Genomic DNA, 18457 nt, shown 5'->3' with positions numbered 1-18457 from the left:
GTTGCCATTTCTGGGGCTCAGGACTGCCTGGCAGAAAGTGAGAGGGGTGGGGGGTAATCAGAGCTGCTTCAGGTGTAGATATCACCCTGGTGAAGACAATACTGCTGGGCTGGTTTTACAAATATATGGATTTACTACTGATGGTGCAAAATGAGTTGAGATACGACCGATCCTTCTGGAGTTTAAATATCCCCTTTTTTGGTTTTATTATTTTCCTTTTTAAGGCTTTTGACTCAATAGAGTAGAAGATATATATCAGTCATATAGATTATTTTTTAACTGTTAAAAATATGGGGGCTGTGTGGTAATAGGTCTAATAACCGAGGGACATAACTATCCGCTCTGATCATGTATAATCCCCAGAAGAAATTGGTGAAAGAGCAGAATTATGCTTACATTCAGGTTCATTTTTGTATTTTGTGCCTGTATTGTGACATTTTAACATGCTTTAATGTTCAAAAATATCTTTATTTTTCCTCATACTGCTTGGAAATGTTATCCTATCACATACAACGCGCATAGCTAGCCAATAGTAGCGCGCGTGTTGCATAGTGATGTCACATTGTCACGGAAGTATACAAATGAGTCCCATCTAGGCGATCTTTTGGATTTTAGCCTTTGGAGCCCATTTACATGCATACAAATCTATATAGAACACTACAGGAAAAGGGAAACCCCCAAAAGACATAATAAGGCCTTTAAAAAAGACTTTATTATATTTGGTGTGGGAGTTAGAAATAGGACTGCCAATTATTTCCGAATCAGGTTTTCGAAGCATCTAATTGGAATTGGTTTCTATGGCTTTACATTTGTTCTTGGGGCATTATTAATATAATATTGCTGCTCGTTAGTGAATAGCTAATCATGCTGCAGCCTGCTTCCACTCACTTCAGGGTGACTGAAGTTAAGATGATGTCTAATTATCATGCAATCTGTAAGAATGCGGTCTAACTGTGCTTGGGCTTCTTTCTCTTGTGTATTTTCTCATAATAGAACCAATAGTCAAATCCAAATTGATTACTGTTCATTTAACATAGCGGCGTTCTTTCTGAGTTATTAGAATAGTTACAGATTCTGCCGACACTACCCAGCTAGTGCATAACATAACCCTATACATTTTGAAACCTTGGGTAAGGATTTGTGATAGGAAGGAGAGAAATGGCTGCACAAACTGTGGGCGTGTGCCAAATCAATTATTCAGCATCCAAATGAAAACCTTGGCAGGATGATTACTTTCAGCGGGACAATAGAAACTGGGGCTGTGGACTGTGGATGATTGCGTTTTAGTTGCTATTTAGAGGCAACACGTCATAACTGTGTTTCCATCCTTTTCCTGTTATGAATTATAATCCACTGAGTCTGTGTTTAATTGCAGGTCACGCCAGTGTGGCAGACTGCCTGTATCAGGACTGGTTTTGCAAACAGCGGAGGTGTTGATCTGCTTAGTTAGCGGCAGCATTGCATAGAACTGTGAAGTTCTGGAGCTTGACGTGCTTGCTGTTAAAAGTAAACTAGTGCGAGCTTAAAGGGGTTAACAGGAGATCAGGAAATGCCTACAACCAGAAAATAATATAGATTGAGGGGAGTAGGAGCGAGCGACAAGAGCCGAAAGAGAATAAAAGATATGATTTAGCAGCTGCAGGGGTGTATGCACATGGTGAGCCAGTGATTGGTCTAAAATTAAACCTCACCATGGTTGGTGGCGGAAGAAATGTACATTTTATTCACACTTAAAAAACACACTGCAGCTCAGCAATGAGGCATCTTCAGTAAAAAAAGCTCCAGTTTCATCCCACTCCACAGAAAACCAGGAGCATCTGTTGTCTCTGAATAAGCCCTGATTCTACAGCATCTTCTTAAGTCCACAAATCCCAGCCAGTTTGTTTCATTGGAATGTTCCTTTTAGCATGTTGTCAATACACAAACACATTTCAACTGTCATTTTGTCGTAATGCACAGTCTTTGTTTTTGAGCATAACGTCATGCATTGAGACATGACATAATGTGCTCAAAATGGCAGAATCTAGAGATGCAGAGGTGCGTGAAGAGACGAGCCTGTGGCCGATGCCAATCTAGATAAAGTAAATCAGCTCTGTGGAACGATTTCTGGGTACCACTTTACAATAAGAACTCCCCGGGTTTACGAATAGTTTGTAATTAAGGTGGGGAGAATCAACTCAGTGAACAGCAGATACAGGACGCTGGCTGATGAAGACGAAGTAAGCTAGGTAGCCAATATAAGGCCTAGTCATATGCCAAATAGTGAGCCTGTGTTGATGTATGAAAACTATGTTAGAACTGGTTTATAAGAGGTTCTTAATGATTAATAAAGTGTTTGCAACCGAATTAACAACTAATTATAAACCCTTTATGAATCCTTTATAAGGGTACTCTTATTGTAAAGTGGTACCGATTTCTGACAGAGGACGGGCGAGGTCGCTGGTTATCCAATTTGTTGTCCAACAGAGTAAAACCACGGTGGCCACAGTGTAAGCGGTTTTACTGTTGTTGTTTCCCCATAAAAGACATTTTACGTGTCACATTAATGGGGCTGAATTACAATTACACAGGGTCAGTGTGAGAGGAGCTGTGTGACTCGCTCAGATGCTGAAAGGAGCGGCTGTGTGGAAGGGTAAAACAAAGGCTGCCTCTCACCAATCTGGGATGTAAACAGTCACAAGAAGTCATGCCTATCTGAGCAACTTAAGAAAAAAATGCGTGACAAAGGCTACGTCTGAGGCGAGCACACTGTCTAATGAAAACCCAACAGAGAGAGAAGCACAGATATCAGTGTGTGCTTCTCTCCTTGTTGGATGTGCACTTCAAAGGTTGACCATGGTTTGATAATATGTATACGTGACATTGAAACTATGATAAACCACCTGCTGAATGAATTGTATCTGAAATAAAGGTTCTCAAGGACTGTAGAAATGATTGAAATTGGTTGAAAAAGGATTTTTATCCACCATGTTATCTTTATAACATTTATTTCTGTCCTTGGTCACTTGTATATATTTTTTATATGTGCATGTAAATGGTCTGCAAAGGCTGAAATCCTAACCTTACCTCTCTCCCACACACTCCCCCCCCTCGAGAAATGCCTCCATTAGACTCCTTTATTTACCTTTATAACAGTGACATCACTATTTGACATTCATACTTCAATTGGCTAGCACTCTAACACATTGTACTTGGCTAAGGGGCGGGACATCTCTAAGCATTTGACCAATCATAAGAGAGCTGGCCAGCTAACAAATCATAGCAGACTGGGCTCTGGTTTCAAGACAGAGGGGGAAAAGAGGTGCTGCAGCAGAAGAGCTTTTTGAACATTAAAGTATGGAGACATGTGAAAGTAAAGAAACAAAATACAAATATATGAACCGGAAAATTAGCATTATAGGGCCCCTTAAATGATGACACCAAATAATCCTTTTAAAAATGCCTTAATCGACACATTTGAGGCAGTAGCACACTGAAGATTCCTTGAAAGGATCAATAGCTTGGGGAGAACAACACGTCTCTTCCATAGCTGCAATTAATTGATGACCTTAGTGATTAAACTTTTACTGCATAGCAGAAAAGAAACAAAGAAACATGTGTTTATTAAGAGACACATAAGCATTGCAAACCCTTGGGAATTGGCACACTTGATGAATCCAACAGCTGCCAAGGCATGCGAGGAATCTGAATGATTTGCGACAAACGCTAACGCTGTATTGGACTCTGAAGCTGTGTTCTGTACCCGCGCAATCTGGCGAGTATGAATCATGGCTGCTAAATATATAGTTCCCCTCACTTTGTACACAGCCATGACAAACTGAAGTGGGCAGGGAATATGAAAGTCAACAACTCTCCTGACTAACATTCCCTCATGGTCGGATAAAATACACAAGCAGCCAATTTCCCTCCGCTCCGTTGTTTCCCCAGCCTGCCTGCGATTCAGCCCTTCCCAGATGTTATTTTTAGAAAACCCCCTAAACAGTGAGGAGAGGCAATAGCTCTGCACCACAGTAAACAGGTGCTGTGCAGGACTAGTTATAGAGCCGGAGACTGTCCTAAAAGTGGGAGGCAGGGGGTCAGTGGTAAGTGCTGTTTACTTGGTTGTAAACCAGAGTGGTACACAAATAGAGAGATATAATGAAACAGGCTTGCAACACAACCCTAGCCTTGTGTTTTGTTAAAGATTAAAACTGATAGTGTTGGTAAAGACTTTATCAGCCATTTGTTGATTTAACTTGGTCACGTTTGAGGACATTTGCTTCACCTTGTTTGTTTTGGTGCCTAAAGATAAGTGGAGCGTCAGAAAACTACCATTGATTATTGTCCGCAGTATTGAACAATTGTTGCCAATGCTAGAAATCAATCATCTAAGCTGCTGAATGGCAACTTTGGATTTGGATATTTCAATGAATGAGCTAAAGTATTATTTCTGAATTAAGAATTTTTGGTCATCTGTTTCTCAATGAATATATCATGATCAGAAGGAGATATTGGGATTCAATTATGGTAAAAGAAATGATCAATACATAAACTCCTACTGGTTTAAAATATAATCAACACCAAGAGTTTACAGCCATGCTAGTGATTCTGTCTCACTGTTCTTGGGCAATGCTAAAATGTTGTAGTTCACTATCTTAGTCTCGCGTTTTAACATGCTAACATGTACTAAAAAGCGCTGAAAACAAAGTACAGCTGAGGCTGAATCTAATCACTTTGTTAGGTATTTGATCATGAACCAAAGTAAGGGACCAACAAATCATTTAAAAATGTATAATAGCACAAGATGAGGAGTTGTGAGATCCTCTCAGGACCATGAGTGTTTCAAACTAATTTTATGAAGTAGTTGGTGAAATCCTTGAGGATATCCATTCCTGTTATACCATCAGGTATTTAACAGGGGACTTCAGATGTGTCCCTGAGGGCCCGCGGCTTGCAAATTAGGATAGTCTCTGACTTTGCAATCCTGAAAGCCAGCCAATTAAACATTTTACCATGTCCAGATTACCAGCTTTTCTCCATCTCATATTATATTTGTATATATTAGTTTAGTAAAATAAGCTCCAGCTATGCATCGGGGAGTTTGGCTGTTGCTTTTCCTTTAACAAAATGAGGAAAGACTATTGTAGAAATTATTGCACATACATTTTGACTTTAAAGGTCCCCTATTTTCCAAAATGCACTTTTTGATGTCTTTTATACTTATATGTGTCCCCGATGTGTAAGGAGACTCACTAAGTGTCAGAAAATACAGACTTCTCTCTTTTCCTCCTTACACACATCTCTAAAAATGGGGGTACAAACGAGCTGATCCAGATTTGCTGCCGATATGACGTCATAACCGAAATATGGGCTGGCTTTACTTCGAACTCCTGGCAACGTCCCGCCCACGGGACACGTCCCAACCTATCGTCCGCAATATACAGTCGCGAGCTGAATGCAGGATGTCAGCAGGAGGGACTTAGAGTTGTTGTGTATATAATATACATATAATGTCTCTGTTCTAGTGGTAAACACTGAGAAGTGTTTCAGAAATAATGCTGGATGTGTTTGGAACATAATATGGGGTTTAATCACGGCAGCGTTTAGCTGAGTTTCTCCGTTAGAAACTTCTCTCTTCAGACGGAGAGCTGCATGACGCTCCAAAGGGGCGTGGCCAGCTTCAGCTCAGCTCTAACTTAAAGCGACAGTCACAGAATCAGCACTTCAGGAACAGGGCTGAAATAGAGGGGTATGAGTCATGCTGCAATGGGTGATCTGTTTGGTATTTTGAGCAAAACTCTTCACAGACAAGTTTTGTATAGATATTGCCCTACAATATATTGTTCAAATATAGCATAATAGGAGACCTTTAACAACTATTGGCATTAATGCAATTGAAAAATCTACAGCCATCTGGCACAGTTTATGATGCCTGTAATGGACAAACAAATAACTGTCTAATTTTCAAGCAGAATTGGCTTGAAGTATCTGAAAATCCAATAAGAAAATCTGGTAAAGAGAGAATAGGGCTGTTTCACAACACACAACAATATTGCTTTGTCACTTGCTTTTCTGGCTAAAGAGCAACATGTACTGTGATACAAGCACTTACATCAACATGGTCTGAGTTTAGAACTATGTATGTTTAGGATGAGGAGGTAAGGAGGAGGGTAAGGGTCAGAAAGAACCAGATATCTTTATACTGTGAAAGCTCTTTTCCTGACATGTAGGCCACAGTGTTGTGCTAAAAGGGACGGATTGAGAGTCTGAGTCAAAGTCAAGAGTGTGTGAAAATAGACTGCGATCAGTCAGTTTATGCGGTGGAATGCTTACTCAAATAAAACGGGAGCGTAAAGTGCTGACTATCGCACAGTGACACAGTGGCTTTAGAGTTAAGCTGCTGCTGCGGCTGTTATCTCACCACTGTGTTAGGTGGACATGACAACTGTATTACAGCCAAGAGGAGTTGCAAGTTTCCCAGGCCTCTTTCTCATGTGCAAAGGGAAGTCATTTATTATGCATCGCATAATACACGATAGGCAAAGTATTTATGAAGTTTAATTCAGAGCCAGGTCAGGTCAGTGATGGACTGTGAGTAGTCTTGCTGGTGCCAGGGCCTGTGTGTGGGTACTGGAGAGCATGCTGTCTGCCTAAATGTTTGTTTGGCTGTGGACACACACACTCATTTAATGACAGTGTTACATGCCACTATTTACGTTACATCTCCGCCAAGGTTAGAGTTTTGGCTCGGTTTGTCAGTCTATCAGCAAGATTTACAAGCCACTTCATGAAACTTGGTGGAAGGGTGTGGTATAGGCCCAGCTGAATCCATATTGCACTTTCACTTTTGTTGAAGGCATATTCTGCTCATTTTCAGGTTCATATTTGTATCTTGTTCCTCTACTGCGACATGTCTCCAAGCTCTTCATTTGTCTCATACTGCCTGAGCTGAAGCACCTCTTTTCACTCTCTGTCTGAAACCAGAGCCCAGTCTGCTCTGATTGGCTAGCAGACCTGCTCTGTTGTGATTGTTCAACAGCTAAGAGATGTGTCTTAAATCTCGTGCCCCTTAGCATCACGTACAAAATGTTGGAGCCCTTTCCAGTAGAAGAGCGAGTGATAAATAGTGTCATTGTCATTATGATACAGAAGTAAACAAAGGGCTCAGGTGGAGTGTGTTGGAGACAAACTCTGGACTTTTAGCCGTTGCAAACCACTTAGCCTACATGCACAAAAACGACCCACTTCAGAAAAAGGAAAAGTCCAAAAGTATAATATGCTATCTTCAATATTGCAATTTGTGTGGCAGTCATGTTGTGTTGGAATATCTGAAAAAACAAATTCCCCTTGGGACGTTGCAGCTGTCAGCATCGTTGCCATTGTTGGCTATGTTTAGCGGTTAGCATCGTTAGCTGATAGATTCAGGCTCAGCAGTTGCCATGTTGAGAGCAAATTGGAGGCATCATTAATATGCTCTGAATTCCTTATCCATAATCTTTCAAGCTCATGAACACTCAGAAGAATTAGTGCTAAAAAAAAAGCAGGGGGCTACCAGAATAAAAAGAACACAAGTGGTACTAGTCCTAAATAACTCGATCACATTTAATAAAGCAAGGTTTTTCTTCTAAGGACTTTTTAATACTTGAATGTCTCCAACGCACGGAAAGTAATTACACGTATAGATCCTCCAATTTCTTCGCTTATTGCACGCTGCAGGGTGATAAAGCAATGCATCATACCAACATCAGAAAATGTCAGCCTTCTTAAATCAACACACCCATTGTCCCTGAGGACTTGCTGTATGAATAGCATCAGCACTGTATCAAAGAAGCAGGCCATAATTGCCCTGCGACTCCACTATAGTGCTAGCATAAGCTCCAGTCTCCATTGTAATGAATGTATAGTACGTGGGGCTAGTGGAGCTGTCAACTTAAACACAGAGAACACAGTGTGACAGGCAACATCCCTCTGCCAACACTCTCAGTACCACTCAGCTCTATATTACACTGCCAGCCTCCACAGACAGCCTATACACCACTCAGCCTTTATAGGAAACTTTGCTGAACTGCACTTTTGTGTGTGTGTGTGTGTGTGTGTGTGTGTGTGTGTGTGTGTGTGTGTGTGTGTGTGTGTGTGTGTGTGTGTGTGTGTGTGTGTGTGTGTGTGTGTGTGTGTGTGTGTGCGCGCTAGAACAGGAGGCCCTGGATCTGCCCTGTCCTCTCATTAACACTCTCCCCATGTCGGGTAATCACTCCCATTGTGCGGCTGGTAATGTGGCTTAAATTTGATGCTCCCCCCCCCCTCATCTCTCAACATTAAAAGCCAGACGATGGTCCGTACAGAGGTGTGTTAACGCTAACACAATATTATAATTAATATGCTGACAGCGTACATGTGACTGTTTCCATAGTGACGAACCTGGAGCAGTCTTAAGGGAAAAAGGTGTTATTAAATAGTAAGAGTGTCTGCATTAAACAGGAGCTGCTGGGATGATTGCTCCAAATCAGATTGTTCCGAGGAAAATGGAGAAGCACTTAAGCTGCCTCCATGTAATCATAATGATATATTAACCATAACCTGCTCCGCTACTGAGAGTGTGAACCTAAAATACTAATTTACAATTACATGTTTTTTGTACATGAATCATTACATTATAAAACTATAAGATAATACAGTTCAACAGGGACAGACATTGTACAAACGCAATGTATTGTTCTTGTTACTGTGTTAAATGTATAGAGCATGAAGAGGAAATGTGTTCAAATCTGCTAAGAAGCTTGCATTAAAAGGTCTCAGGCTCAGATTCAACATATTTTATAAAATGCAAAATCTTCAATAAAATATAGTAGGGTCTACATATTACGTCATCAGAATATCTCTTATTTAAATTTTAAAAAATGCTGCTTTCTCATAGGTGCTTGCTCGTGCTGAAAACATTTAACAACTTTGGTGTCTTCTGTTAAATAAACCAAGGGTCTACAGACTTCCTGTTGCCACGCCTCTTTGTGGCTGTACCTAGAGCTAAATGCTAACGACAACATGCTAACATGCTTATCATAACATGGTGATATCTAGCAGGTGCAACGTTTACCTTGTTCACCATCGTAGTTTAATGTTATAGTGACATCCTGGTTGCACGAGATGTTAAGGCAGGAACTTGAATGTAATGAATTTTATGACTAAACATCCAACAGCATACAAGTCTAGATTTTAAAAAATCCTTAAACCTAAACATGCCATGTTTTTTATGCAATACATGTTATATTGGAGGAAACATTATTTCTCGCCAATAGATATTTATGTTCAAACTTTTATCTGTAGATCCCAAATATGGGTCGATAACTCTGTACATCCCCCACAATTAGCACCTTTAGGGCATCACTACTAAAACTTCAGCACAAGTATCTTAAAAGGCCCTGTCATGCTCATTTTCAGGTTCATATTGATATTTGTCCCTCTACTGTGCCATGTCTCTATGCTTTAATGCTCTTTATTTTTCTCATACTGCCTGTGCTGCAACGCCTCTTTTCACCCTCTTTCTGAAACCAGAGCGCAGTCTGCTCTGTTTGGTTAGCTGGATCTGCTGTAACTGCTTAGGGATGTCCTGATATTTCAGAGACTAAACAATATATATTTTAATAAAAAAAACAGGACAAAATAAAGGATTAAGTCAAAAATAGTTGATTCATCCACACGCTGATGGTGACTTAAATCCTTGAAACCATAGTTAGTTTCTCACAAAAAAACTGTGAAAGTGTTTTGATCCACATATCATAGAACTGAAAGATCAGGAGGTCTTGCCTAAGCTCCAGACCCCCCCCCCCCCCCCCACCCTCTGCTGTCACATGCATTCAAGCTCCAGGCTCGCTAATCACATTGCGATCGCTCCAACCTTTGGAGTTCAGGTTATTGCACTTTGAGCAATATTTCTTTACCAGTCAATGATGCTGGTGGGTGGGTGGGTGGGGGTGTGTGTGTGTGTGTGTGTGTGTGTGTGTGTGTGTGTGTGTGTGTGTGTGTTGTGGGGGGAGGTTAAGGGGGACATGATAAATGGTATGGCTGAAGTCAAACTCTGCATTGGCCGGATCGATGGAGATGATACATGCATAATGTACGCTCTCTGTATCTTCCACAACTCTGTGATTCATTTCCACCTTGACAGTAATGCAACACCGTGACTCACGCCGTGCGACGATGTGCAGAAGGGGCATTAATGTCCAGAGTCCATTCATTATTATTACATAATTACTCTTAATTAATGAAATAATCTTCGGGTCGCCTGGAGAGAAAGCTCATGGTAGGAAGCAGATGGTAGGAAATGGAGCACAGTTGGTACGAGTAAAACTTGTGTCGCCTTAGCGTTGTGATGCAAAAACAAATGGACAGGGTTTACGGGGCCCTTTGGATCCCTGGCACTCTGCGCCTCTTCTGCAACACTAACCTCTCAGGTTACAGCTGAAATCAATAGTGGGAGAAGTGATGAGCTCAGCTATGAGAAACACAAACTCTGCATTATCAGATCTTCTTATTGAGTCGAAAGCATAGGGTCCCATTCTGGAGTCAGGATCTGACTATGCTATAGGCCAAATGCAGGTACAGGGAGTCCTTTTATGGGGGACACTGGGGTAATAGACATAATAATAATAATTGCTGCAATCACATATTATATACCCAATAATACTACTCGTGTTTTGATAGAATATTGTTATTTCAGTCCCTTTCAGCCCCTATACATGACTTCAATCAATCAATCTTACCATAGAGTTAAAATGTACTTTCAATCTTTATTTAACCAGGAGAAATCTCATTTAAATTCTACTTTACAAGATAGTCCTGACCAAGTTAGTTTTGAAACCAATTTATCATAAAGGTTTGTAGTTTTTTGTACTTTGCAATAACATTTGAGGTCTTTGGCCAAAAACGATGAAGTTGGATAACTAACGGGAGGCTTCATGTAACATTGTTTTTTTGTATCTTTTATAAACCGATATTTCATCAGCTGAAAAGAAAGAATACATGGGTGATGTTGCACTATGAGAACATATGGTTTTTGTCTCTGATAATACATAAGATAGAGCTGGAAGGCTGGACTTTCCGTTTTTATGGAGTTTTTTTATACTGCAGTATTTCTACTTGTACTAACGTAATAGATGTGAAATGATCACCCACTGCTGCATAAAATGAAGGCAGTAAGCAGCATGAGTAATGAAAAATGCTCCTCAAAGTGCCCCTCCTGTCTGACCACAGTCTGCAGCCAGAAACAAGAGGCGGTTCCACAGACAGCTTGTTTCCATCCACCCGGACACCTCTGCTGAGATCAAGAGGGGAAACAGAAGACAGCGTCTCCTCAGATCCATCTGCATGACTAACTATCACACATACAGGGAGAACTGACAACTTGATGAACGGTTTCTCACTTAAGCAAGAAAAAAAAACTGTGTATCCGCTGCGGAACAGCAAGATACACAGGGAGGATGTTCAAAAGGAAAATAGAGGAACTTCCACTGTAAGTTCCCATTTCCTTACACCCGCAATAGTACAACAGAACAAACCACATGTTCAAAGCCAATGCAACTTAGGAACACTTCCTCAAACATTCACAGCTCGCTTAATTTTGTCGGATTGTTTGCAGACTCTTGTCAGGTAAAATCCATTGTGATTTGTCATATTCCGCTATATAAATAAGAAAAAATGACTCAACTTAAAGCATACTGCAACTATGTGATCAGAGTGTAGTTCCCTTGGGAATCATTTATGAAACTGCAAATACATTCTGATACTTCAACAGGAACCAAATCGACACTAGATATTAGATTAATTAATTTACGTGAAATAATGTTACTGATTACAGAATAAAAGCTCACTGTTTACCACGGGCAACTCCTAGTGTTTTATTATTCCAGTAAGGAATCACCACTGATCACACAAACCTGTACATCCTGATATCAGGCTGAAATAAACACATGCATTTAGCACTTCTTCAACTACAGTTTACAAAATATGAAGGGTTTAAACGTGCATATATTTAAATATAATTACATTTTGAGCCTCCTAAAGTCAACGAAAAAAAAACTTGATTAACCATTCTCCCAATTTAAAGTGACCAAAGCTGCCATTTCAACAACCAGACCAAATAAAGTTTAACGAACTGCATGGAGCAAAACACAAGAAAAACACAAATAAAAACTGGCATAAAACCAAATGACTATGAAATAATTCAATACTTGTAACAAATAATGTTTATCAATTATTGCAAAACGAATTGCAAATCTGGCCTAATTCTTCACTTAGCTAGTGTAACTGCAGTGGTTGTTAACTGGTGCATGGTTCTCTTAAAGTTGGGGCTTTCTACTTTTGTGCCCAGAGGTTCAACAAAAAAGTCAGCAGAAAGTCAGGGAACATTGAAAAAGCACTATTTGTCCTCATAATAATCATCTTAGATTAAATTTAGCTTATTCATGCTTTCCAAAACTTTTTATAAGTCATGCAAACTTCTGCTGAGTAAATTAATGTTGATCCGTAGGTAATCTGTGATCCTTGGCCGCCGACAGGGATAGAATAAATGTAGCCAGTGTGTTAACCCTTATTTTAAAGCTTTACTAACCAGGCTTTGCAGGTGTGCATTGTGTCCCGAAATGTTTTGGTAGAAAAGGCACATTTTTCACCACGACAAAAGACATCTCCTGTTGCGACTTTCTCCCGGAGTGTGACAAATTCATAACTGCACAGTTTGTCTTTACATTTGCTCTCAGCTGATCAGCTAATGAAAGATAATAAACTCCTCCCTAACCCAGTCAACAAATGACAGAACCGCTTTCCATGTCAAGATATACCGAGATACCGTGAGCAAAGTCCATCAGCTTAAAAAAGACAGAAACTATGACCAAGTGATAAACCCAAAGCTACACTACGTCCCCTTGAGATACTCCCGTTTACTTCACAGTCAGGGAGACATCACGAGTACATTGCTGTGGTCCGGTGTTTCCGATGGGACTCCAGCCACTTAGCTCCCCTGACAAAGCCGTAACAGATTCCAGGAGGGTCTCATAATGGCATGCAGGGCAAGAGACAAACTGATACAACCTGCTCAAGGACTTTTTGGAAATTACGTTTATTAAAATTACCTATTACAGAGCTGAGAGCATCAGCAGATTGCACTTTCTGAATCACCCTGGTGTCATCCTTGGGGCTAACGTGAGCAGTGACAAATAAGTGAACACCCAGGGGGATAGAGAGAGATTAGAAATGCAGAGAGGAGTTCAAAGTCAGGAGGACAAACCTGCTCTGGCACTGTAAAATTGGCACACAATCTGTTCATGTGACATTATGGCCACTTCTCTGTAACAGAATTAAGCTAATGAAGGATCATAAATGTTGTTAAATGTGGCAAAATGTCTGTATTACATGACTTCTTCTAGTCTAGTTCAATAGCATCCATCGCTGCACATTCATTACCAGAGTGAATAAACTCCTAGATTTAAGGGTGCAAGGGTTCAGATAATAATCCTTACGTGTACAAATATCATCATTTTTCTTCGGAAAATAGAAAAGAAGAACAGTTTCGCATCTGTGGGTCTCTAAAAGTTATGACTTTTTGGCTAAATTAGTCATAAACCACACATACATGCAACCACTGTGATGGGTCAAAGGATTGAGACGACAAAAAATAATAATTAGAAACTGTTGGAATCACTGTATAGAGCAACTGAGCAATCTGATCCATAACATTAATCAAGAAACTGGCAAAGACTAGTGACTTTGCATATTTTAGTTCAGTATAGATAATTTAAGATAAGAAGATTTGTTTCTGAAAAAAAGGAGAAGATGATATTAGAAAGCCCTCTGTCCATTGTCCATTCAGTCCTCATCATATCTGTTTATGGCCTATAAAACAAAATGCAGAGAACAGCTGAGACAGTTATAAACATGCGTTTCAAATGACTGCAGGTGAGGCAATTTGTGTTTTCTAGATACCTTAAGTCTTGCTGTTGAGTCCTCGCAGATAAGCCTGCAGGAGTTTGCGGCCCGCCTTTACTAGGCTATTTATCTCAGTCACGGTTTCTGCCAGCTAAACCAATACCCGAAACACGCATTCCCAATAAATCTGCAAAAGCTTGAGGCTGTCCCACTGCCAAATGAGAATCTGCTGGAAGTATTCCTCCAGCCTGTTTATGTTAACTTTAGAGCGGCTGGTTTTAGGTAAAGTTTATGATCTTCTCATGTATAATTATAGGTGGAAAAGGCCATTGAAGGTGCTGGTGAACAGTAAATAGCAAGATGGTGTCAGTTTTCATGACTTTTAATGATATGCAACAACATAATCTAAGAGCCACTGTCCACTGATTTGCTCTTGAATCTTCAACACATTAAAAATGGAATAATAAAAACAGCATAGAATGTATCACAACATTTTGAGTGATAATTCAAGAAATAATTACGTAAAATGTCCTTGTTTCAGCTTAGCAACTGTGAAAAGTGTCCCTTCTTTTTTTGTTTAATGTCATTTAAAATTGAATATCTTTGGCAATAGTCTGGAAAAGCAATTGAAATAAATATTTGTTGGGTTAAAGGAATGTGTGATCAATAATAGAAATAATCCTTCATTGCAGCCTTACGCTAAATACCACAGTGTTAATTCATCCATCTTAAGAGTTGGTCATATGATACAAGTGGTCGTAAATGTGGGGGGGAAACAAGCCACAGTGAATTGTCTCTTTGTTTTTCTTATGCAGATACATTATCGAAAGAAAGAAAGTGGGAATCAAAGCCTCAGTATATTTCAACTTCATATGAGCCTCATACGTCCTGCGTCTGCCCCATGTGATGTGCTGTCCCATTCCTCACACGGCATCGGGAGCCGTTCACTCACTACCACCGTTCCCACTCTCGTCTCTACCGTCCTCTCCCCCACTCCCACTACCTGCTTCCACATCTAGTTAGTCTCACTGTGTCCCCCCGAGCAGGGCAGCGGCCTGCAGACACGAGCCGCCACCACGGTCCACTCTGCTGCTAGAAGAGAGAGGCACAGTGACTGCTAATGAACCCTGACTGCCATCCGTGTCGTTTCCAGAGAAGCAGAGCATGCATCTGATTAATCTTTGTCCTAATTAGATCCAACAATTAACCTGCCTGCCACCGAGCACTGCGGCCCCATGACTCTGCATGAGCTGCAAACCCCCTGTACATGAAAGCAGAGCAAACTGTCTGTTTTCAGAACAAGCAATTATTGCCAACTAATAGCACAAAACCTTCCATTTCATATTGCGACGAAAAAGGCCGAGAGCTCAGACGGGTTCCTGCTTTTCATTTCAATAGCGCTACATTTCTCAGCCTTTAATTCAAAGTCAGAGGAGACACTGATGGGTTTCATAACAAATTATGTGCAGGAGGCAAAGCAGAAAGAGAGGGGGGCATCCAATCTTCATTAACATGGAGATACTCCCCGATGTGAAAAGCCTTGAAGACATGCTTGTTCACTCACTGACTGGATGCTTTGAGCCCGCACTGCCTGCTGATATGAGATATTTGGAATACCTCAGTTGTTACAGGGAGTGTGTCCTCTCAACAAAACGGGACAAGCAGAGTGCATCCACAGGGGACATGAACTTAGCTCATTTGTTCAGTTCACATCCATTAATAAGTAGGAAATCAGGCAGGGAAGCAACCCTCAGTCCTATGATATACACTGTCCAGGAAGTCTTACTTGACACGTTCAACAGCATGTGTTTTCATACCGTATTTGTGCCCCAATGGTCAAGCGAATAAACATCTTGAAATTGATAGTATCTTAAGCAATGCACTCTAAAATTGGGCTCCAGCCAAAAAAAGGGTGGTTTACAATGGTCAGGTGTTTGCCATTCTTCTTACCTTTTGTTTTACATTTTTTCTTTCGGTCACTGTTCTTATTTACATGCATGCAGTATGGGAAATGTCACACTAAACAAACTGTCATGGTATAAGAAAACTGTAAATAACGTGTGATGTGTTTCAGTTGCAAAAAGTCGAGCCATTTAATGTCACTAACTTTTACGGGGTCATGTCATCTTATTTGTGAAAAATAAACCAGTATTTTAAAAGCTCAACTTTGGTCAAATGCAATGAGCCCAGCAGCGTGTTTGGGTGACAGGATTGCGGAACTGACTGCACTAAAAGTTGAAAATATAATGGAATCAGCGACAACTAATGGATTGAACGTGGCCGAATGTATGGGTAACACGTGCTGTTTATATATACATCTTAATATAACTTGTAAGAATTAAGAAACGTTATTAAGAGACAAGGACACGTTAAACTGAAGGATGTGTAAAGGGAGTTTGGCACTACGCTCTGCAGGGAATCATGAGCTTCTCCGTTACATTTGCGACGTCTCCGGTTATCTCTAAACCCGCTAACGGAGTTAAATGTTTGACTAACCTGTTTTGAAGTGCTCGGTGTTACGCTCATGTGTTGTCTTAGCATGGTGCTGTTGAATTTCCAAAGTCTCCTGTCCGTGTTCGGGCCACAGTCTCTGAGATATTGCATCCCTGACAACTCTGACAGCCCCGCTGCCCGTAAAAGAATATAAGAAGTCCATGGTGCTAATGCTACTGTTACAACTTAGCAAGGTTAGCTAACAACAACCCTGTAAAGTGTTACAAAAAGCCCACCGTCATTGCACAAAACTCAGTGTTACCACAGGCTAGAACTCGTGGTGTGAAAGACTCAATCACTGTATACATTCCAAAACAGGAACTATAAAAAAAAAACCCACAGGCGAAAACTTTTTGGGCCCTAGTGGAGACAAACGGTGCAACGCAGTTGTCGATAGACTGGCTCTGTTTACGACCGCATACAACTTTGTCTACTTTTTAAAGTGCTGACAGGTTCATGGATGTCAAATAGGTTACTATATTTGAACCCAGGGAATCCAAATGTGAGGATTTCATAATAACTAATGAATACAATCAAAAGAAACTGAAGAGGACAATAGTATTTCCTTCTAAAATATAGGTTAAGGGATTTGGAATACAACATGTCCATAAGGCAATTAGGTTTTACTTTTGTATTTTATGTTTATTTATAAAAATGACGTATGTTACTTTGGGTCACGTTCTGTATTCTGTTTAAGGCTACAGCTATTTTTCCAGGCCTTTATTTAATTTTAAATAAATATTGATGAGTTGCAGATTCAGTTCTGATTGGAGAAAGCCTTTAAACATTATAATTCAGATCAAAAGTTATCTTAGAAATACAAAAAGATACAAAACAGTGAACGCTTTAATAGCTTATGTAGAAGTTTTCGATACGAGAATGATCTACAGCTTATCTGTTTAAAAATGCAAACTAGCTCAGCCCAGCCCCATTTCCAGACTATTTCTATAGCTTAAGTGTGTGGCTTTACAGCACCGAAGAGAATTACATCCCTCTGAATCCCACCATAATAATATTCTAATAAATTGAGACTTCCACATTCAGAGCCACAGTACACTTCTGTGCCTGACTAAGGGGGCATAGTGAGAACTCGGACACCCGTGACATAAGTGGCTGCTCCTCTAGTGACAGTTATGGAACGAGATGGCATTTAAAGCATGTAAATTAATGTGGAAAAGGGAGAAACTGACCGACCAGAACAGGTTGTAATAATTGGGAAGCGGACTCAGGTAGTGAACAGAAAGGACTGTGATGCATTATTCAGCTAAGGGCACAGCAGTAGTGAGAGTGTAACAGAATCCTGTAATGCTTTATATAAACTTGAGGAGTTATCGCTCTGATTTACATGTTCCTTTACAGGAGAAAAGGTAAAGAGGGAAATATTTATTTCAAAGCTGACAGAAGTATTACCTGTCTTCTTTTCTGGGATCTATGGTAGGTGGACTGAGGAGGAAACAGCTGTTATAATTGAGTTCACACAACCAGGGCCTTATTCAATACTGAATGTGCTCTATCTGCTGGTTACATCGGGTAGTGCATGCTTTAGACTGCTTCCACAAAGTGCAGGTAAAGAGCAGCAGCAATCAGAATAAAAAACAGTTGAAGTCTAGATGAAATCCTTTCCAAAATATATTAAGTCTATTTATACATTTTCCTTGTTAAGATAAGATATTATTTATTTATAAGTCCCACAACAGGGACATTTGCAGTGTTAAAGAGTAGATGACAATCTAAGGCTGTTCTTCCGTAACTTGCTAATTATCAATTAATTTCTTTGTAAACATATTTTGATTAGTAGAAAAATAGACTGCAAATGAGTCTACAACAAAAGACAAAGAAGTTTTTTTTAAAAACCAACAGTTTCAATACAGTAACAGAGAAAAATCAGAAAATCCTCCTCACATTATGAGAATCAGAAATCAGTAAATGTTTGGAATTTTTCGTTGTGCATTACTTAAAATGATTTATGGATGATGGGGATACATTTTCTATCAATCAAACTGTCATTGCACAGTTCAGCTTTGCTGGATTTCTGTAGGGAAACGCTCAAAGTTAAATCATTTGGGAA

The 18457-nt window shown here is 40.1% G+C and overlaps 1 protein-coding gene across 5 annotated transcripts in view; it reads right to left on the bottom strand.

Moving 5' to 3' along the window:
• oxr1a (oxidation resistance 1a) overlaps positions 1-18457 on the bottom strand; it is a 163748-nt gene that overhangs the window by 51331 nt on the left and 93960 nt on the right. Inside the window, exon 1 of one of the 5 annotated variants that reach the window (XM_063879538.1) lies at positions 16393-16723. The exons of the other annotated variants lie outside the window; for them this stretch is intronic. Within the exon in view, the coding sequence (XP_063735608.1) occupies positions 16393-16552 (160 nt within the window). The 5' untranslated portion in view covers positions 16553-16723. Of the gene's footprint in view, positions 1-16392; positions 16724-18457 lie in introns of those variants that run through there. 5 annotated transcript variants of the gene reach the window in all.

Source organism: Eleginops maclovinus, chromosome 3 (assembly GCF_036324505.1).
Source record: "Eleginops maclovinus isolate JMC-PN-2008 ecotype Puerto Natales chromosome 3, JC_Emac_rtc_rv5, whole genome shotgun sequence".
NCBI classification, from domain to species: domain Eukaryota; kingdom Metazoa; phylum Chordata; class Actinopteri; order Perciformes; family Eleginopidae; genus Eleginops; species Eleginops maclovinus.
Note: the sequence above shows the minus strand (reverse complement) of the source record. Positions and strands in the feature narration are given on the sequence as shown.